At 41.6% G+C, this 19581-nt stretch overlaps 1 protein-coding gene across 1 annotated transcript; it reads left to right on the forward strand.

The window, feature by feature from the left end:
- Positions 1-307: 307 nt before the first annotated feature.
- Positions 308-13765, forward strand: SLC30A4 (solute carrier family 30 member 4). The gene is made up of 7 exons (XM_010214250.2): positions 308-760; positions 5388-5534; positions 9527-9680; positions 9886-10099; positions 10222-10327; positions 11788-11922; positions 12561-13765. The coding sequence occupies exons 1-7, from the start codon at positions 385-387 to the stop codon at positions 12713-12715; spliced, it is 1287 nt and encodes a 428-aa protein (XP_010212552.2). The 5' UTR covers positions 308-384; the 3' UTR covers positions 12716-13765.
- Positions 13766-19581: the final 5816 nt, after the last annotated feature.

Below are 19581 nucleotides of genomic sequence, written 5' to 3' on the forward strand. Positions count from 1 at the left end.
GACCCCACGCGCGGAGTCCGCAACGCTCGGGGCTGGGCCCGAACCCGCGACCTCAGGAACGCGCAGGCAGCGCATGCGCAGTGCAGGCAACGGCGGGGGATGCCGCCTGGCGCGGCCGCGGGCGGCGGGACGGGGCGGGACCGGGCGGCGCGTAGGGAGCCGCGCGGAGGCGCCGCCGCCGCCCGCCGAGGTGCCCGGCGCTCGCGGCTCAGCCCGCTCAAGCGCATGGCGGCGGCGCTGCCCCTGAAGCGCCGGCGGGGAGGCGGCCCCGCGCCCGGCGCCGCCTGCCCGCCCGCAGCCTGAGCGGGGCGGGAGGCCCGGGCGCCCCGGCGTTGCGGCCCCGGCGCAGAGGGGGACATGTCGTGACGGAGCAGCGGCGGAGCCATGGCCGGCGCCGGCGTGTGGACGAGCCTGCGGGCGCTGCTGCGGCGGCCCGAGGCGCCGCTCTTCCTCACCGACTCCAGCGCCTTCGACCTGTGCGACGAGGCGGCCGACGAGGAGGCGCCGCGCTTCAACAAGCTGCGCGTCGTGGTGGCCGACGACGCGGCCGAGGCGGCGGCGCCGCGCAACGGGGCGGCCCCGGGGCCGCCGTCCGACGACGAGTCGCTGCTGGAGCGGGACCTGGCGCTGCGGCCCGCGCGGGCCGAGCCGTGCGGCGCCTGCTCCCGGCGGCGGGAGGGCGCCCGGCTGCGGCGCGTCAAGCGGCGCCTCGCGCTCGCCGCCGCCCTCTACCTGCTCTTCATGGCCGGCGAGCTCGTGGGTGAGCGGGGGGCGCGGGGCTCCGCGGGAGCGGGGCTGGCGGGGCTGCACTCACCTGCCGGAGCACTCCCCCCAGGGCCCTACGGGGCACGCTCATATGCACATTTATATACGTTACATACATATATAGAGAGATATATAATTCTTTTTTGTAAGCGGCTTTTCATGAGGGGCGAGTAGAATGGTATCGCATAGCCATAAACAAATATGGGTAATTCCACCACCAGTACTTTCTAACTGCTGCCGTGGAATACTGGAGTGTTGGCCCCGGGAGCAGGGGAGCGCGGCTTCTGAGGTGACGCTGGCTCCAGGAGCCAAACGAGTGTTTTGGGGGCATGTGAGCATGTGTGACGCAGCGGGGTACGGCGGGGTGTCCCCATCCTCAGCAGCAGCTACAGCCGTGCGCGGTTTCTTCTTGCACCTGAAGAGACAAAATACGGAGCTGCAAGTAATAACATCCCATCAAGCAACTGCTCTTTGACAACTTGCTGGTTCCTGCTGTGTCTGTGCTGGCTCTCGCTTCATATGGACAGCAGTCAAACTCCCTTGTATTCTTAAGTGTTGTAATAGGAAGCTTTTAAAGACCTATTACTTTAATTTGCTTCACTCACAGGATTTAATTCAATTCTTTGTGGGTTTTGCTTATTAGTGCTTGGATGAAGTACATTGGATTTTACCTTGAAATTTGTTCCTATATAAAGATCAAATTAGTGGTTGGAAGAGCAAATCTGGTGGTCAGGTTCAGCTTTTATTGCTCCCCTTTCAAGGCCTGCTATCACCAGCTATCCAGGCTCAAGAGAATCTGTACTTATGTATGAAACAAGACTTCATTTAATAGACTACAGTGGCAAAGGCTTGAAGTAAAATCTAAAGTTAAAAGCACCTTGGATTTGTAGGCGAGCTACGGAAAATTATGCCTTCCCCATTATCTAATCGTTTGTAAGTGTAGCATTCATCTTACAATCATTGTTCACCTCTCTGTTCATTATTGTCCTGTTACCATCTGTAATCTGGATATGTCCATGAACACTAGTGTGTCCGCTGGGTGTTCCTCATCTTCCCAAAGGACGTGTAAACTCTGTCCTCCTCTTGCCCCTGATAACAAGGAGTGGGGAGTGTGAGATTGTGCCAGGACATTGCATCAATCATTAGACATTCAGACAGGTGGAGATGGGCCTCGCCAGCAACTGTGCCAATTAATCACTTTTAAATTGCTTTCATTTTACCATACAAGTCTATGTCAGAGAATTTATTTGCCATAGTTTGCTAGAGAAAAAGAAATCAAGTTGACTTTTTTTTTTTCCTTCTGATGACCGCTCTTGTGAAATGGGTAGTCTCTTATCCTATTGCAGCTATGAGTGGTATATTGAAGACAAGCAACTACAGTATGAGTAAGGGCCAAAACCATGATCTAGGTGTAAATAATACAATTTGTCCCACATACATGGAAAAAAAAGTACAACCCTTAGGTCTAGTTTCAGAGAGTCCGGAAGATTGACTTTATTTGCACCATGTTTTTATCTGGGGCCTTTTATCAGGAACATGGGGTGATGGAAAATAGTGTTTTTGCCCTTCAAAATCTTCCTTTGAGTGTGTGGTTGGTTAGTCATTAACAGCACTTCCACAGTATGTTATCTAATCATTGATAAGGTACTTGGCGCCCGACCTGTTGTGGAGATCAGCTTGAATGCCTCAGTTGGCCCTTCTCTGGCTCTCTCTTTTTCTGGCTGAGATTTTGGTTCAGCTTGAACTTGAGCAAATTAGACAAAGGTTGTAGCAGAGGACGTCAAGCGTGGACGTCCTCTATCATTAGGATGGTTTTATTAGACTGTGTTCATATTGGAGCCATGATGTATGCTGAATTTAATCCATCTGAAAGGCCACTTGCTGGACAGTATTGCTGAGCTCTTCATAGCTTGATGCTGAATTGCTGAGACTGTATCTGTACCAGGGTTCCTGACTTGCTTCTTGCTATTGCACGGCCCTCTGTAGCTAGTAGTGGGACAGCACTGGAAATAAAAGGTGTTGAGGGTAAAAATATTCCTTTCAGTGTTGCATCACCATTGCTTCTCACTTGCAGCCAGGACTTCTGCGAGCTCTGGCCAGGGTGGTTGATTCGGCTGTACAAAGTGTTAGTACTCGTGCATGGGCTCGCAGGAATCTGGTCTGCGTGTGCTGGACCAGCCTGCTGGTGTCATTTGGGCCCTGAGGCTTAAAGAACTAGGATGCAGGTCCATAAAATACCTAACTCCCACAGAAATAAACAGGAATTAGCTCTCTAAATGTTCTTGTGGATTTTGACTGGAATGCCTTGTTCTAGGACAGGTAATCAGCAGCGGAACAAGTAATTAAAGATGGACCCCTCAGGTTGTGGATCACTGCCCTTGTTTAATTTATTCTACTTAGGTCCTATCGGTTTCAGATTTTGGAATATTTTGAATAAATCTATTCTATGATCCTTGACAGATTTGAGTTTCTGATGAGAAGGCAGAAGACCCTATCAGACAATTAAATTATTCAATAAAAACCTTTCTGCTATCTGTTACTGATATCAAGGTGAAGGAAGTTCTGGTTCAGTAGCCAAGCTCTGTGAAATCTTGATTGGCATTTTTTTTTCTTCTAAGTACAGCCAAGCTCATTAACCCAGCCCACTTCAGTATTAAATTTGATGAGCAGTCTATGTCAAAGTCAGATAAGATAACAACTTGCAGTTTGTGGGTACGTTTTGCATCAAGAAGTGAAAAACATTTTGTGTGTCCTAGGTAGCTTTTCCGGCTAGGGTTTTGATGTGTTCAGATATGTTCAGAGATCCCTATTTGATCATCCAGCAGAACTGCTGTCCGTAATGGGTCAGTGAAAACAGCGGTGAGACATCAGGCCTTCTATTTGTAGGGACTGTAGATTATAATTTTTTTTTTTTCCTAAATTGCCGCTCAGGCAGTTTCTTCCAAGCAAGCAAGCAATACACCTGGAAACTGAGAACCTTTACTTTCAGAATTTCATTTCATTTCAAATCTAAGGGATGTTTTCTTAAGCCTCATGTTACCTTAAAATTAACTACAGTATTTGAAGTCCTGCTTTATATTTTTGTTTTTAAAGATACTTTAAAGAGAAACAACCTGAAATGAAATTGATTCATCTTGGACTGAAGCGACTCAAAATTTAATCTATGTGGATTAACAGCATTCTTTAAATGATCATACGCTTACACTGCTGAACTGAATGTCCTTAGACATGAATTATTTCTTCCGTGTTGACTATAAAACAGACTGAATTTCCCATCTCTAAGTCATCTTTTTCTGAAATCATGGAAAAATACAAATTAATTCAGGAAGGAAAGGTATAATGCATTTTATGCTAAAAGATGCTGAATTGCTAAAGCTTAAGTTGTAGCTCATTATCTTTGAGCCATGATGGCCTCTGGAAAATTTCAGGCTCCCAGGAATTTGAGTAGAAAGTTATGGGCACCTAAAGAAAGGGAATGGGGGAAGGGAGCTCCAGTAGAATAAAGTCCTTGGTTTTCAATAGTTAGTGGCCGTGCAAGCTACCACTACAGTACCCAGCCATGCATTTTTGCATGAGGAGGAGAGCGTAGCTCTGTCTGCAGGTGTACATGTACAGCCAGGTGCACACACACACACACGTTTTCTGACTGGTCTTGAGAGCAATCATCTGGTTGTGAATTTCCCTTTTCTGTTTCCTCATGGTATACGAAGCTATCTCGAGCCGGCAATGTTAGCCAGAGCCGCAAGCCTGCCACATGTCACACCAGCTGCGTGCTCTGTTCAGTGGGACCTGCAGGTTCAGTGACAACCTCAAGGTGAAAAGAGGAACTAAATCATTGCAAACTGCCTCTGAAGATGTAATCTTTTGTGAGGAGATGGGCTTACCTTCCTGCATATGGAAGACAAAAAAGCCTATCCTTGATTCCCCAACTGGGTAAGGAGTGTTTAAAAGAGAGGCACATAGATGAGATCTCTCTTGCCCATCCCACAGTAACACTGGGCAACTCAATCAAAATGAAGATTTTAACCTTTGAGATTGTCTCTATGCAGCTCATAATTGTGAGAAAAAATATGGTAGTAAGTAACAAAGCAAGAAGTCCTGCAAGTGAAAGTTGCTGTCTCCAGTAGAGAGGGGCAGAAGTTATATAACCCTGCCAGGACAGGGAGTGATGACACTTAAAAGATAGTGCAGTAAAAATAAAAGAGAGGGCATGGTGAATATCTTTGCTCTTGAGTCACTGGATCTCTGTCCCTGTTCTGTAGTGTCAAAAGATTTAACAGCCAGAGCTTAATGGAAGGATCAGCTGATTAAACACACTCTACAGAGGAAAAAATGTTAAACTATTTGATCTGATCTTGCAAGCCGTATGAAACAAGTAGTCTCCTTGGGATTACATGGAAGAATCCTTTCTCTGTTACTCTTAACAGAGGGCACACTTCACTGCATTTGTGCAGCAGGCTTAAATTCTAGCAGAGCAGGTTGATTATAAAGGGTAAAAGTGTCTGTTCAGTGTTTGTAAGAAGTACTCTCATGTGCTTAATGCTGTATTTTGAAAATAAGTATCTGTAAACTGTGCCATTATCCTTACTAGCATGTCCTGACTTCTCCATTTTTGTTTTCAGGTGGATATGTTGCTAACAGTCTAGCAATTATGACAGATGCACTTCATATGTTAACTGACCTTAGTGGAATTATTTTGACTCTACTTGCTCTCTGGCTGTCGGCAAAGTCTCCCACAAAGAGGTTCACCTTTGGATTTCATCGCTTAGGTATGTTTTTACTATTGACACAGTATTTTGCTACCAGTTTTTACTATTAACACAGTATTTTAAGCAACAACTATAAAGAACACTGAATTTTACAGAAATAAATACTAGAAGAAAAGGAGTAACAAATTCAGGGCTAAAAAATTCTATTGAATGTAATATCATAGCATAGCTCTGTCCTGCAAGAAATCTCTTAAGTTCGTATCTGTGGCACACCCAGAAACATACAGCGAAGGTCAGAATGTCCCATAGCATGCGATACAGTAAGGTACTTAACTGGGTCTGTAAAACAAGTATAGACAAATAATGAGTTAAACCTTGGAAGGGTATTTTCAGGATTCATTACTTCATATTTGCAAATATAAGACGAGGAGGGTGATTTCATGTAGCTGGTTACTGTACCAGGTATTAATAATTATTCATAATATACAGTAGCAAATCTTGTAGATATTTTTCCAAGAACTTCAAATGTCAGGTTTCATGAAATAGATTGATTTTTTCTCTCTCCTCTATATGTTCTATAACATACATATTTCAGATAATTTCAAAGTCTGGTATAGTCAGTATTTGCAATTATTTCTTTGGCTGCTAGAACAGCAATATAATTCAACAATTCTATCATTCCTGGTCGTATGTCATCAGTTAGTCACTAATGCATGAATGCCTAACCCTGTACACTAAAAAAGATCCTTGAGGCTTTAGCACAAATGGATTAACAATGCCAGCATTTCCCATTACAAACTTTTCTTTCAAGAAGTTTTAATTTTGTGGTATGAGTTTCCCTTAATACTGAAAGCTGACCTTGGAAGTATGCCCCTGGCATTTGCTCATATTCTCCACAAAGATGCTTGGTAGCATTTAGACATAGTAAGTCACCTTAGCCTTATTTAAAAATGATTTTACACTATTGTGTATGTAGAATGAGCATGCCATGTCCTAAATTAAAACAGGAAGCTTGAGCAATTTATCTTAAGAAAACTATGACATTGTTAGCCATCAAAATCTTACTGAATTATGTTCACTGTATTTTCAATTAATTCAAGGGATCCATAGCACTTTGCAAGCATGAATTCCTGATGATTCCTGTCACCCCATTTTCTGAATCATTTTTCCATTTTACTGCCAAAAAAACCAGCACTGGCAAGGCTGATGCAGTGGTGGCCTGTGGGATAACCCATATATCTTGTCCATATGGCCCATCATCTCCTCTATGGTAAGGAGAGCTACTCACTCCTGCAGCAGTTACTCCTGCCTTTCTGCGGCCCAGTGACAACATGTGGTCAAACACTGTCACAGGCTGCCCAGAGATGTTGGGGGGGTCTCCATTCTTGGAACTCCTCAAAGCTCAAATGGGCACAGTCGTGAGCAACGTGTTCTCGTTGTGGCCATTTTGACCAAGCGATTGGACCAGACAGTCTCCAGTGGTACCTTCCCTGCGAGCAGCAGGGCTGCGCTCTGTCAGAGGAAGGGAACCAGAGGTCTGCCTTGCAGGAGGCCCCAAAACCTGCATCTAGGATTTGCAAGTCCTGAAGATGAGCTGGTTCAAAGTGCCCGCACATAGTTTTCAGAAGCCACATTTGTGAGATTAATTTGCTCAGCTGGAACATTGTGGCCTGAGAGCCCGGTTTCACACATCAGTGAATGCTGGCAATGGAACAAAGCTGCTTCTGTGCTGTATCTTTGCTGTAGCATGTTTTCCCAAATATTCTATACTGTAAGAAGCTTGTCAGCAAATAATTTGAGTTTGTCAATAGTTTACATTTCATGAAAAGATATTAAAACATGACAGTGTTAGAATTTGGGTACAGATTAAGCATCTGTCACAGAAAAACTAGGAACATTTGTTTAAAGTTGGGAATATGTACAAGAACTATCTCATAGCTGACCTGCTTTGCATTAAATTTTAAGATAACCTATAGATAGAGTGAGCATGAAAATTTTATAATGAACAATGTTTCCAGTGCTTATTACCACTTTTCTTTGTAGAACCATGAATTTTCGAAGTGGTTTCCATAACCATGGTAATAACAACACAACAGACCGATTGGTTATCTGGTCAAAATTAGCACTACTTCTATTAAATTGGATTCTCTTTGAATACATACTGTGTTTGGTCTGTCTTTGGTTGTGCTCTTATTTTCAGTGGTGAAAAGGAAGCTGATAGATTCAGGAATTGGTTAGAAAAGTGAAGATGAAACACTGGAAATTGCAGTCTTGTTTGAAAAAAGCTATATTGTTGAAGCCAAAAATACTTCTGTTTCACCAAGTGGAGATATCTCCTTTTCAGCAAGATACAGAACAGATTTAAGCACAGATACAGAACCTGGCATCTTTCCATTCCTGCAGAGACAGTGTTAGCAATGACAGACTCGCTCAGTCCAGTGCATAGTTAATTTCAAAAGAAGTGAAAGATCTCAGCACAAATCTACTATGCCAGCAAGGCAGTGACTTTGTGAAAGTTACTGTAAGGAAAATACTCGTTTCCACTCCAAAAAAAAAAAAAAAAAAGAAATCCGTACATGGTTTTAGATTAAAAATACAACATATTATTTATCTGGTACTAATGTGCTGTGGTTTCATAAATTCAAAAAAAAAAAGAATGCTAGAGAACTTTCAACAAATATGTTTAAGGTTGTTGTTCTGAATAATCTGCCTCTTTACAAAGAATGCTACTGAGCAGGGGGGTTGGACTAGATGATCTCTAGAGCTCCCTTCCAACCTCAGCCATCCTGTGATTCTGTGCTTGCATGGATGATTCCAGGATTTTCGTATCGCTGTGAAATCATCGGGGATTGTGACAGTTGCTTTTCAGAGCCTTGTTACTGCCTGGCAAAGCTGATCCTCATCCAGGCATTGACATGCTACCAAAAAGCTCAATGTGTTGGCGTGCGTTTCTCCGCCAGTAACGACGTTAAAATGCAGTCTATGGATCAAGTGATTTTGGTGTTATTAAAATGCTTTTTATAGCTGCATTTTCTTTTCTATCTACAATATTCAATAAATTAAAAGAAGACAATGCTTTTCTGCAAACATCACCTTCTGCAATAACAAAAGCTATACTATACAGAGACAGATTCAGAACAGGGAGGGGAACTGAGGCACGTCTCAGATCACAGCCCCATTTAGCTCACATCAGAACAGCAGAAGCCCTGAGGGGAGTCAAAACCACTGTTCACAGATGCAGGAGGCAGCTGAAGGTGCAGGGCAGTGAGGTATCAGGAGTTTTTATTCAGTCTCTTGTTTTCTTTTTATTTTGACGTACATGCCCTCTTGAAAGCCGTGCTGGTAAGATAATATTATGAGACTGAAAAGTCCCAAATTAATGATATTCTTTATGGAAAAAAAAAAAAGAAAATTTTGTAACCATAACATTAAAACAGCTAATAGAGCAATACAGGGACTTATATTAAGCAATGATTCATAGCTGAAATGTTCAATAAATAATGTGTATATATACGTCAGGAATCTGAGTATTAATATTATTGTGTGGTGAATTTGCATTGTTGAGTGCATTAATCTTTTTATATCTTCTTCTTCATTCTAAACAGTAAAGAATACATAAAAATCACCTCTCTAACCAGCTTAATATTGTGGACAATTGAAACAAGACTTTCTCTGGTTTGTAGGTGGGCTGGTGATGTTTCAGATGCCGATCTTCCTTTCCCCTGGACAGGACTTTGTGACTTTGTGACTTCTCAGGCAGAAGTTCCAGGTAGTCTGATGAAGTCACAGTCGTTGTCTGTGCAGAAATTTTAGTTTAATCAGGGAGAACATCATATGAAGCATAAACTGACAGGAAACATGAAGGAGTTGATTACCATGAACTACTCCCTTTGTTAATTCTATTTTCTAAATCTGAATTACTGCACAACTTATTTGTGTTTTAATAAGCGTACAATAGTGTTGAAATAATTAAGGCTCTGTCCACCTTATAAACAAATAGAAAATAGATTTGAGACTCGCTTTTGTAATGTCATTTCCTTTTCTGTTTGCAGAAGTATTATCAGCCATCATTAGTGTATTGCTGGTGTATATACTTATGGCATTCCTCTTGTATGAAGCTGTTCAAAGAACTATCCATATGGACTATGAAATAAATGGCGATATCATGCTGATTACAGCAGCTGTTGGTGTTGCAGTTAACTTGATGTAAGATCTCTCTTTCTCCCCATTAATACTCATATTCTGTGCTAATTTATTCATGACCTGTAACTTCCTTATCGGATGGCTTTTCTTTTGAACCTCCTCATTCTCATAAAATAAGGGAATGACATTGTATTTTCTCCATTATTTTGATGAAGAAAAAAGGGAACCATAAAACCTGCTTCTTGGAGTGTTCTTCTTTCGTTTTCAGAATGGGTTTTCTGCTGAACCAGTCTGGCCACCTTCACTCCCATTCGCACCCTCACTCCCACGTTCCTCAGCTGAGCTCTCCTAACACAGCCCAGAGCAGCGGCCACGGCCATGGCCACAGCAGCCTGGCAGTGAGAGCAGCGTTTGTCCATGCCCTTGGAGACTTGGTGCAAAGTATTGGTGTTCTCGTAGCTGCGTACATCATACGCTTCAAGGTAAGGAAGGGCCAGTCTTTGAGGGAGGGTGGAATTCTTTATTCAACTCCAGTGAGTAAATTAAAGAGAGTCTTGTAAGTTTTAAAAAATTGTATAGTATTTTGTTGGAACTTCCCTTGCAGCCAGAATACAAGATTGCTGATCCTATATGTACTTACGTATTCTCCATACTGGTGGTTTTGACAACAGTTCGAATTCTGTGTGACACAGGAGTCATTATTCTGGAAGGTAAGATCTGTGTGCAGTCTGTAGTGCTGCATGTCGAATACCAGTGAGGCATGATGCTTTGTTTTGACAAGATGATAACTCTATCAATGTGGGCTGTGTCTAGCTGGTTTGTTTATCCCACTGCTGCTCCGGTCTTTTGGTTCTCGAGAGCTGATCTAAGGTGCAGCAGCCTTCAGGCTTCTTTGACCTTTGCCAGGGTGGCACAAATCTTAGCTCTGCTCACAGATAATTCAGAATCCAGAGAAGGTAAAAGTGGAAAGTACAGAATTTCTCGTGTCTCTTCACTGGACATCAGCTGGGCTAAGTGAAACTTTGCCCAGGTTCAGGTCTACATTTTCACATTAGCTTATATGTGAAGTGAATGGGAATGCATGTAAAAGGAGGCAGCAAATCCAGGCCAAGTGGCTGGACAGCTGGTTGATGCCTGTCCTGCTTTGCCCTTTCCAGCAATTCCTGCTCTGTCACCTCTGTACTTTCTCCTGTAGTAAGAGCAGTAGAAGCACAAGTCAAGAATGATGTTGAAGGGGAGATGGGGAGAGTGCTGAACGTAAGGTGAATAATCTTACCCTGTGTGGAGAGTTAGAGAGAAAAATGCCAGCAACATTCTTTGCTGCATTACAACTAGCAAATCCACTATTGCTGCTTAATCTAATACTTTTAAAGGAAATCCTAGCTGTAACCTGTACCTTCATTGGTGTCTCATGTGCCAGTTAGTATGGTCTTCTGATATCTAGGACCTCAAAATCTTCAATGGCCAGTGCTTTTCTTGTCATTTAGGAAAAACAGCAGCAGCAATAAATAGAAATTCACTCAGAAGACAAAAATAGTGAAATGCGTTAGCAATCACCAGGGCAGCAACTGAGATTTAGCCAAAGAAAACAGATATGACAGGTTAATGTTGTATCCCATTCCAGATGTCTGACTTGTAGCTGTTTGAATAGGCATCCTGATTGTCAAAATGTATATATGTACTTTTGGCAAGTTCTAGAGTGAAGAGCTTGTTAGAATTTATATATATATATAAATAAAGGAATATTTGTAGTTGCATTAGCTAATCTAAACATTTAGAAGTGATGGTTATTCATGCTTCAGGCCATTAGCCAACAACTAATTTTTGGTATTTGGAAGAAATGTTATTTAGGAGTTTTGGTACTTCATTGTACTTTCTTTTGAAGAGTCTGGTCTAAGTAGTTTCCAGTAGTTAGGGGTTGCACTGAAGTTGTGTCTGTAGAAGCACATGGAGCCAAATGATCTGACACTACTACTGCCAGTGATGGGATTCCATGTGCCAGTTTGCATATTCTTCTCTATTGATAACTTGGAAGTTGTTAATCCCTTCAAATTCAACACAAACTATAAAATCTCTTGGCTTCTTGAGATGTGCCAGGGCATCTTATTTTGAAGGCCAGTGAGTGTTTGCAGAAAACAGAATTAATTTTACTTCTTATCTGGTATCACAGGAGTTCCAAGGCATTTGAATGTGGATCGTATTAAGGAAGACTTGATGAAAATTGAAGATGTTTATTCTATAGAAGATTTAAATATCTGGTCTCTCACTGCAGGAAAAACAACTGCCATAGTCCACTTGCAATTAGGTAAGGTGCTGTATAACACAATTCCAGGTTAAGATAAAGTATAGAAAAAATTCTGATTTTCTCTTCATATTAAGTAAATTCAGGAAGCATCATTCAGGAAAAAAAAACTACTAACTTTGCTTTTGCACAGCAAGGTAAAAAATGCTTCAGTTGTGAAGGACAAAGTTTAAGTGGAAATTGTTCAGGGAGAAAATACATTCATACTTAAACATACTTAAACTTAATCTGTACTAGATGTTTGGGTGGAAAAAAAAATATTTCTCCTTAGAAATTCCTTATATTATTTTGGGAAAGATAGGGTAAAGTTCTGAACTAGTATTTGGAACAGTGGGAAAATTAATATTGTGGTTTGTCAAAACCTCTCTGTTTTAGACATCTAAATACATTTAGACATACCTAAATATAGTGCAGGAATATTCTTAGTAAAAGATCCACAGTTTTATCAAAATACAATTCTAATAGGATATAGGCCTAGAGGTGTAAAATATGTAGTACATATTGACTGAAGTACAATATTAAATTACTAAATACCATCAGTGAGAACAAAGTTGGTGAGACTGCATAATAAATGTGAGAACAACTGAATTGTCAAGTTTCTTGAGGAATGAGTTGTATTCATTATTTTCTTGATTTTCCAGTTCCTGGTAGTTCATCTAAGTGGGAGGAAGTTCAGTCCAAGGCCAGACAACTGCTGCTGAACACATTTGGGATGTATAAATGCTCTGTCCAGCTTCAGAGTTACAAACAGGAAATGAACAAAACCTGTGCAAGTTGTCAGAGTTCTAGTGCCTAATTTCGTATGTTTTGGGAACTGCTGCCTTATTCTTTACCTTGTAGTCAAAGACTGAGAGCAATAAATGAAAAAGGAAAATGATCAAATAGAACACTTAACATGTGGATTTGTATCACGTAACACGCAGCAGGGAAGAACTGGTGCTGCAGAAAGTGCAGTAGTTGCCCTACAGAACATGTATTTTACTTTCTCCCTTGTACTGGTCTATTCAATTTATTATGATTTTGAGACAAAGTTGTTGGAAGATTATTGTTTACAGACTGCAACATGGCTCTGCAGATACCTCACAAATTACAGATCAAGGTTGTCCTTTGATAAGTGTGTACCATAAAGTACTTGCACTCTTGAGTGGAGCATCAAGTGTTCAGTATTCCAATTACAACCTCTAATGCTGATCATGCCAGGGTTGCACAATACGTCATGATCCCCGAATACATTATGCAGTATTTTTGCAATAGTCATTTTTATACAGTATCTTAAACTTTGATGCATACAGTGATAGTTGATTTTTTTAATATAAAATTGTCTCTTCAGAAACATTGTAAAACACAATTTATTGTACCCAGACCAGAAATTTAGCTTTAATCTGGGCATTCAGAGATGCAGCCAGGCCGATCCTTGCGCAAGCCTCTAGTGTTAACTGGAGACCCAAAGCGGGACCCAAAATGTTTCAAGTGATCAGTTACCTTTAATGTATTTTAGAATAGGCTTCATACCTTAGAAACAGGTATTTATTTTACAGAGTTTTGAGTTCTAAGATGACTTTATTATTAATATTCTTGAATATCTAAAACATCTGATTCACATTCAAAAGCCAGTTAATTAGCATGCATTCTAATTATAATTAATAAATGTGCTATAATTGAACATTTTCCATTATTGTTTTGCATCGCTAAAAGAATCTGAATGATAGAAAGTGTACTTGGTAGGGAGATCCTCTCACATATAATCTGTAGACATGTAAAATACATAGCTCTTCTAGCAGGAAAGTAGGGACCAGAAGTTTTAGATAAATACTATTTGCTCAGTCTTGAATCTCTGACCTTTTCATTTCATCTTTGCTCCAAGCGCAGCAGTGGAGATATCCTGACAGGAGTGCCACTGAAACAGCAGTACCTCACTATTTAGCTTTGTGAATAAAACAAAACCCAGGCAAGCTCAGTAAGCTATTTCATTCCATTTCTACCAGTCAAGGAATCCATGATCCTTTCCTACCTGTGATGGACAGCAATATTGTAACCACCTTACAGGGGGAATATTCCCTTGGGCCCTTCCTTACATTGGCAGAGGGAAGAAGCAATTTGGAGAGACTCTTTCCTTATCCTGACAGCTCAGAATCCACCAAAGTGAACTGCTCAGCCTCATGGCAGAGTCCTTGTACTCTGAGTGTGTACGGGACAATAACATCTCCTACCTGCCTCTGCCTTGCCTGTGGTTACAGCCACTAAGCTGTGATACCTCCCGGCTCTGCAAGGGCTACATGAATATGACCTAGAAATCTGCCCTCTAATGGATGCTGCAATTTTCAGCTGTGAATATTTAAGCTATCATCTGCTTTGAAACTTGCTAGGGTTTCATATATTCATCAGGCTGATTTATATCTGCAATTGGTGGTGACAAGTTTGGCTTGTTTTCATTCCTCATCTGGACATAGGGATCAGATGACAAATTTTCAGAGGTGAAAAATGACAGCACAGTATTCATGTGGACAAAGCACACCTAACACTGGATTATGTTTGCGCTGGTTCTGGCAAGAAATGGGAACACTTTACTATGGCATGAGAGGCAAAGTAGCAGTATACCTGGGAAGTTAATGCTTCACTACAAACAGTATCACTAATTAAGCCATATCACAGTTCATGAAAAAAAATGTATCCCATCCTTACGAACTTCCTGAAAAAAAAAACAGGTATTTTGCACATACTGATGTTCAAATAGAATTTAAATAAATTGGGGTTTACAGTCAATGTTATTAGAAGTTGAAGTATGGTAGATGTATTGTATTTGGAGTTTTTTTATTGTAATGATTTACTATACATTTGTTTAATTGAAGAAAAGAGCAGAAATGTGTTACTTTATTGTGGTTTTTATTAAATCAATTATTAAACTTCACATTGCTGTCTTATAAAATATTTGTTTGTATTGCTCTCTCTTGTCTTTGAGTGTCACAGCAGCTGTTTGTTTTGTGAATTCTCAAGCTTAACCTGGTTTGGAGACACAGCCTTTACCATGAATCATGTCTCTTCAGACAGGACAATTCAAGTCTTGCTATTTCCTATGCAGTAACTACACTTCAAACAGTCCAAGCTGATATAAAATAAAGTATGGGGAAAGAGCCATAAAGCAACTGGCAAAATGTTATTTAAACCCTGTATTCACCCCTTGTGGGGAGACTTGTGTTCAGGCCTTATAGAAAAACTGGAAGAAGTTCAGAGAGGAGCCTCAGAAAATGAGAATCAGTGTGTCTATCTCCAGGAGATTTTGACAAGTACATTCGCTGGTTTAAAGTCTAACTAAACTCAAATGAAAATTTAGATCTGCAGGACCTACCTCTAATGCTTTTTAAATTTTTTGTAGATTAGTTGGGGCAAAGGTCTGGTACTGCTGTGTTTCATGTAAGAATCCAGTATTCTTCTGAATCTGGTATTAATTGACATCAAAAATAGAGGAATACAATACACACATTATAATTCCTAACACTCCCAATGACAGAATAAATAAGCACAACAGAAGTATAAAAATATCCAAGCACAAGTGATTAGTATACTTGCTTCTATGGAACAGAAAAATCATCACAAAGTAACACCGATGAACTACCTGGAATAAGTGATCTAATACACACTGGAAGTATTCTGGAAGTGGAAAGGGCATATAATAGAATTTGTAAAGATACCACAAGATCATTTTCAAAAGCAGATTAGAGGAAAAGGGCCTTAGTATAAATAAGATTCAGGTGCATCTTTCCAAGCAGCTTTCCAGCACACCTACAATTTTCTTGTGGCTATCACAAGATGATTTACACACCCTTATCCCACTTTTCTCAGCCTGCAAAACCCTTTTTGCAATACATCTCCCAACATATGACTTCTAACAACAGCCATGCAAGGTTTGAGCAGGGCTATGCAAAGCCAGTGTCACTGCTTCCCAAAGCCATGCCAGGATAGTGCTGCTGACTGCACAGCTCCCATCCGGTGGGAATTCTGCCTCTTCCAACAATCTGCACTGGGAAAAAGCTTTTCTGTTACCTTCCTTTTCTGACACACAGATACAGCTTGATGACAGCCTACTCACATGAGTCAATACAGCATTTTTGTGCAGAGCAAACTGCAAACCCTAGCATCCCACTCTTACATTCTGAAGCACTCTGATCCTCAGAAGAAAATAAACAGAATTCTATTTTATTTTTGAACTAATGCTATCCTTGCTTAATGCTAAAATACTTTATAAAATGTATTGACATTTAATCCTTCCTATACCAGAAGCTTTATTAATTAAAATGTCATACCTGAACCAGAGCTTCATTTATTTTACCGCTGTACATATGTACTGTCTCTTGCAGAACACTTCTGCTTTGGGAGATGGCTAAGAAACCAAGCGGGCTGCAGGCTGGCGTTTAGAAGTAGCTTTCAGGCATGAAGTAGATTTCAGGCAAGAAATCTAATGAGTAGTTAAGTCCTTTGATCCTATAGTTAGGCAGAAACTCGGCTGCTTACGTTGCGCTGCCTATGTTGAAAATCGAGTTTCCTTGGGTGGGGCTGTAGACTATCAGTCCCCCCACAGATGCTAGAAGAATGTCACTAATAGGGGTCACTGGGTAATGACAGTTGATACCCCCAGCAGCAGCTCCCCAGGCTCCATGGAGCAGGTCCCCAGCGCGAGAAGCAGCTGCCTGGGGACACCCAGGGACAGGCGGCCGCTGGAAATGCTTAGTTCTTCCCTGTACCTGCCTCACAGGGAGCTGCCAAGAGCCCTTTCCTTGCTGGCAGCTGCAGGCAGGTCCCGGTGTCCCAGGGTGAACAGGCCTGGCTCAGACATGGCATCTCATGGCTCTCTATTCCGCTCAGCTCGCCTTCTGGCGGCACTGCTGCCTCTGCGCCGCTCCACTGGGCACTCGCAGCCTGGGCACCCGCTGCGTCTGCAGCACCGCGCGAGGGACCCCGGGCCCTGCGCACGGCCCCCGTCTCCCGCCCTCTTCACACCCCATGGCCTTGGTAAGAAAAATCTTTTTGGCCTCGGTGAGAAAAATCTGGGCATCAATTGCAGAGTCACAAGAAGGACCTCACTCGGAGGTCGGTACAGCCACTTTCGGACTTAAACAATCTTCCTTCTTACCTCCCTCATCTAAAGCCAGTCCCAGTTTCTCTCTATTCTCTATTTAAATAACAAGTTATTTAAATTCAGATAGAAGTTTGAAAAAATGCTATGAGCAATTTCATAGGCAAGATGCCTCTGCCTGTTCGAATCTAGTATGTAACTAACTGCTCTGCCTTTCCACAGATTTCGTGTGTTCCCCTTCCAAAATGCACTGCAAGAACAGGCCTGAGACGAGGCTGAAGGGACACACGCACCTCACGCTCTGCAGGCGAGGCCTCGAGCCCTTCCCCGAGCTGGCCAGCAGGTAGTGCCCTAGCCCCAGCTTTAACAAGAGTTGCAGCCTGAGTCTCACTATAGAGAACTACTTACATGTCAAAGGAACAAATTTTGTCTCAAAGTTTAAAAATGTCTTAATAGTGACTAAAACTAAAACTAACTAAAATGTTTTACCTTTTTAAGGATTGAATGGGATCACGGATGTAATAAGGAAGAGAGCAAACTTTGCTTTTTTTATTTTTAGGATTTCTTTTTTAACAATATATAAGGAAATATCCATGCAATAGAAAGATGAAATGTTTTCCTCAAGTTCTAACTATGCAATAAAGATTCTATAGGTGGAAATCAATTGTATCTTTGGGTAGCTGAAATGCAATTTAAAAGTATATTCAGTAATGTAAATGGCATCACTCATTGCGCAACCTGTGAAAATTGGTATCGTTTCTTTGTGGTGCTGTCTTTATGTTTCCAGAACACATTTGAAACATTCTCACCTGCCTTCCTTTTTGTAAAGGACGTGATAATATTTTGAATCAAAAAAGACATATTTAGGGAAGAAATTTTGCTTCAAAATGGACAGATAATGTGGCAAATACAGAACACCACTGAGTTTATGCTGCAGTTGCTAGTAAATGTCTTTTCATCTGGTTGAGCAAACCGCATTTAGGGAAAATACAGACGAGTGGCTGACAGCTCAGAACCACGACTTCCTTCCAGTAAAGTCTTCTTTCATTTCTTCATGCTCTTAAGCAATCCGGTATTTTCTAAGCTTTGCAGAAAACACACACCTTCATTAGGAAACTGAAGTTGCTTAACCAGCTGCGGAGATTGGTTGCCTAGTGCTTTGACATTTGCTTTAAATATAACTTAGATGGAACAAATTATGATGGTTGTCAGGTCACGTAGTTGCCTGGGCAAAGGCCGTATTGTATCACAGGAAATTTGAGAGAAAATAACTCTTTGCATATTGAAAGTTAAAGGACAATTTGCAATAAGCTGCAAAATAAGGTTTGTTCTAGTTGTGCTCACTTGAGGACAGCCACACAGGATACCAGGCTACGTTTGATACACTAACTGTCTTTGTAAAGCAGCAACAAAACCAGAACATCGTTCTTCCTCCTTCACAGTAATTGCAATCAATGCTTTTGCTGGAAGAAGCCTAAAGGACAGAGGTTGTCCTTAATTCTCATCTAGTTGATGTCAGAGCTAGAGAGCAGCAGCCCAAGGCCCGCAGAAGAGGAATAGCTAGCAAAATCCGATCTAACTTTTAGTAGACCAAACCACCCAGCAACTGCGTCTGAGAAGAGCTGCTCATTCTGCAGTGACCATTTTTTTTAATCATATTGTGTTGATGATCCAAGGTGTGTTTGTGTAGCAAAAAAAAAGGGTGATGGGAAGAAAACAGATAAAGTCAGGCTACATGGTAGGAGGTAGCAACTGAAAAAAATTAGGCTTCGCTGCCCTTGCCTGCAGCTAGCTGTGGATCATATAAACCTTCCTCACCAAATCTTGCTAGACACAGAGGAAGTCAACGCCAGTTTTGTTTATAGACTGCAGCATTGGTTGATCTATCATGTGGTCCAACTAGCATGTCTGGTGACTGGTTTCACAACCCCTTTCCCTTAAGTAAGGTATGTCTTCCCCAACTACCCCATACCACACACATCACTACTGATGCCAATAAAGAGAATTGAAGGTGCTCCTGACCACCCTCTCTTCTGGGCTGCTATACATCCTGCTATCTGTTCACCTGCATCACCATCTTTTTAATGAAGCATCAGAAAAATCCAATAGCTAAAGAAGTTTCACAACTTTAGCTTCTGTTTTTTATAACCCTGATTACAAACGACTTCAACACATGCTCATCTTCAGCTGCAGTAATAATGCTGCACATCAGTATTACTTATTGAAGAGTGCATATTGTGTTATTGGTGCTGTGAAACAGCCAACTGTGAAGATTAAAAAAAAAAAAAAAAAAAAAAAACCAGCAGGTAGGAAGTCAAACAATTTAGTTCTTTACTGAGTGAACCCACTACTGACTTGGGCAGGAATTCTCCTGAATCAAAGCAGCACCCCGCTGAGGTGTCTACATCTGTGCGCTTCATGCGTAGCAGGGAATATTAGTCTTATCAGCAGGTCATCAAACAGAAGGTTCCAAGTCTCACTCTGTTTGCATACTAGAGAAGTTACTTCTTTGAGCCAATGAACATACAAGGACCTGAGCAGAGACTGGTTCAACTCCTAAATGTTCTGATTTATCTCAGAAGAAAGGTGGA

The sequence above is a fragment of the Tinamus guttatus genome, unplaced genomic scaffold, assembly GCF_059628265.1.
Source record: "Tinamus guttatus ecotype Peru unplaced genomic scaffold, ASM5962826v1 Tinamus_guttatus_pri_ptg000004l, whole genome shotgun sequence".
In the NCBI taxonomy this organism is placed as follows: Eukaryota; Metazoa; Chordata; class Aves; order Tinamiformes; family Tinamidae; genus Tinamus; species Tinamus guttatus.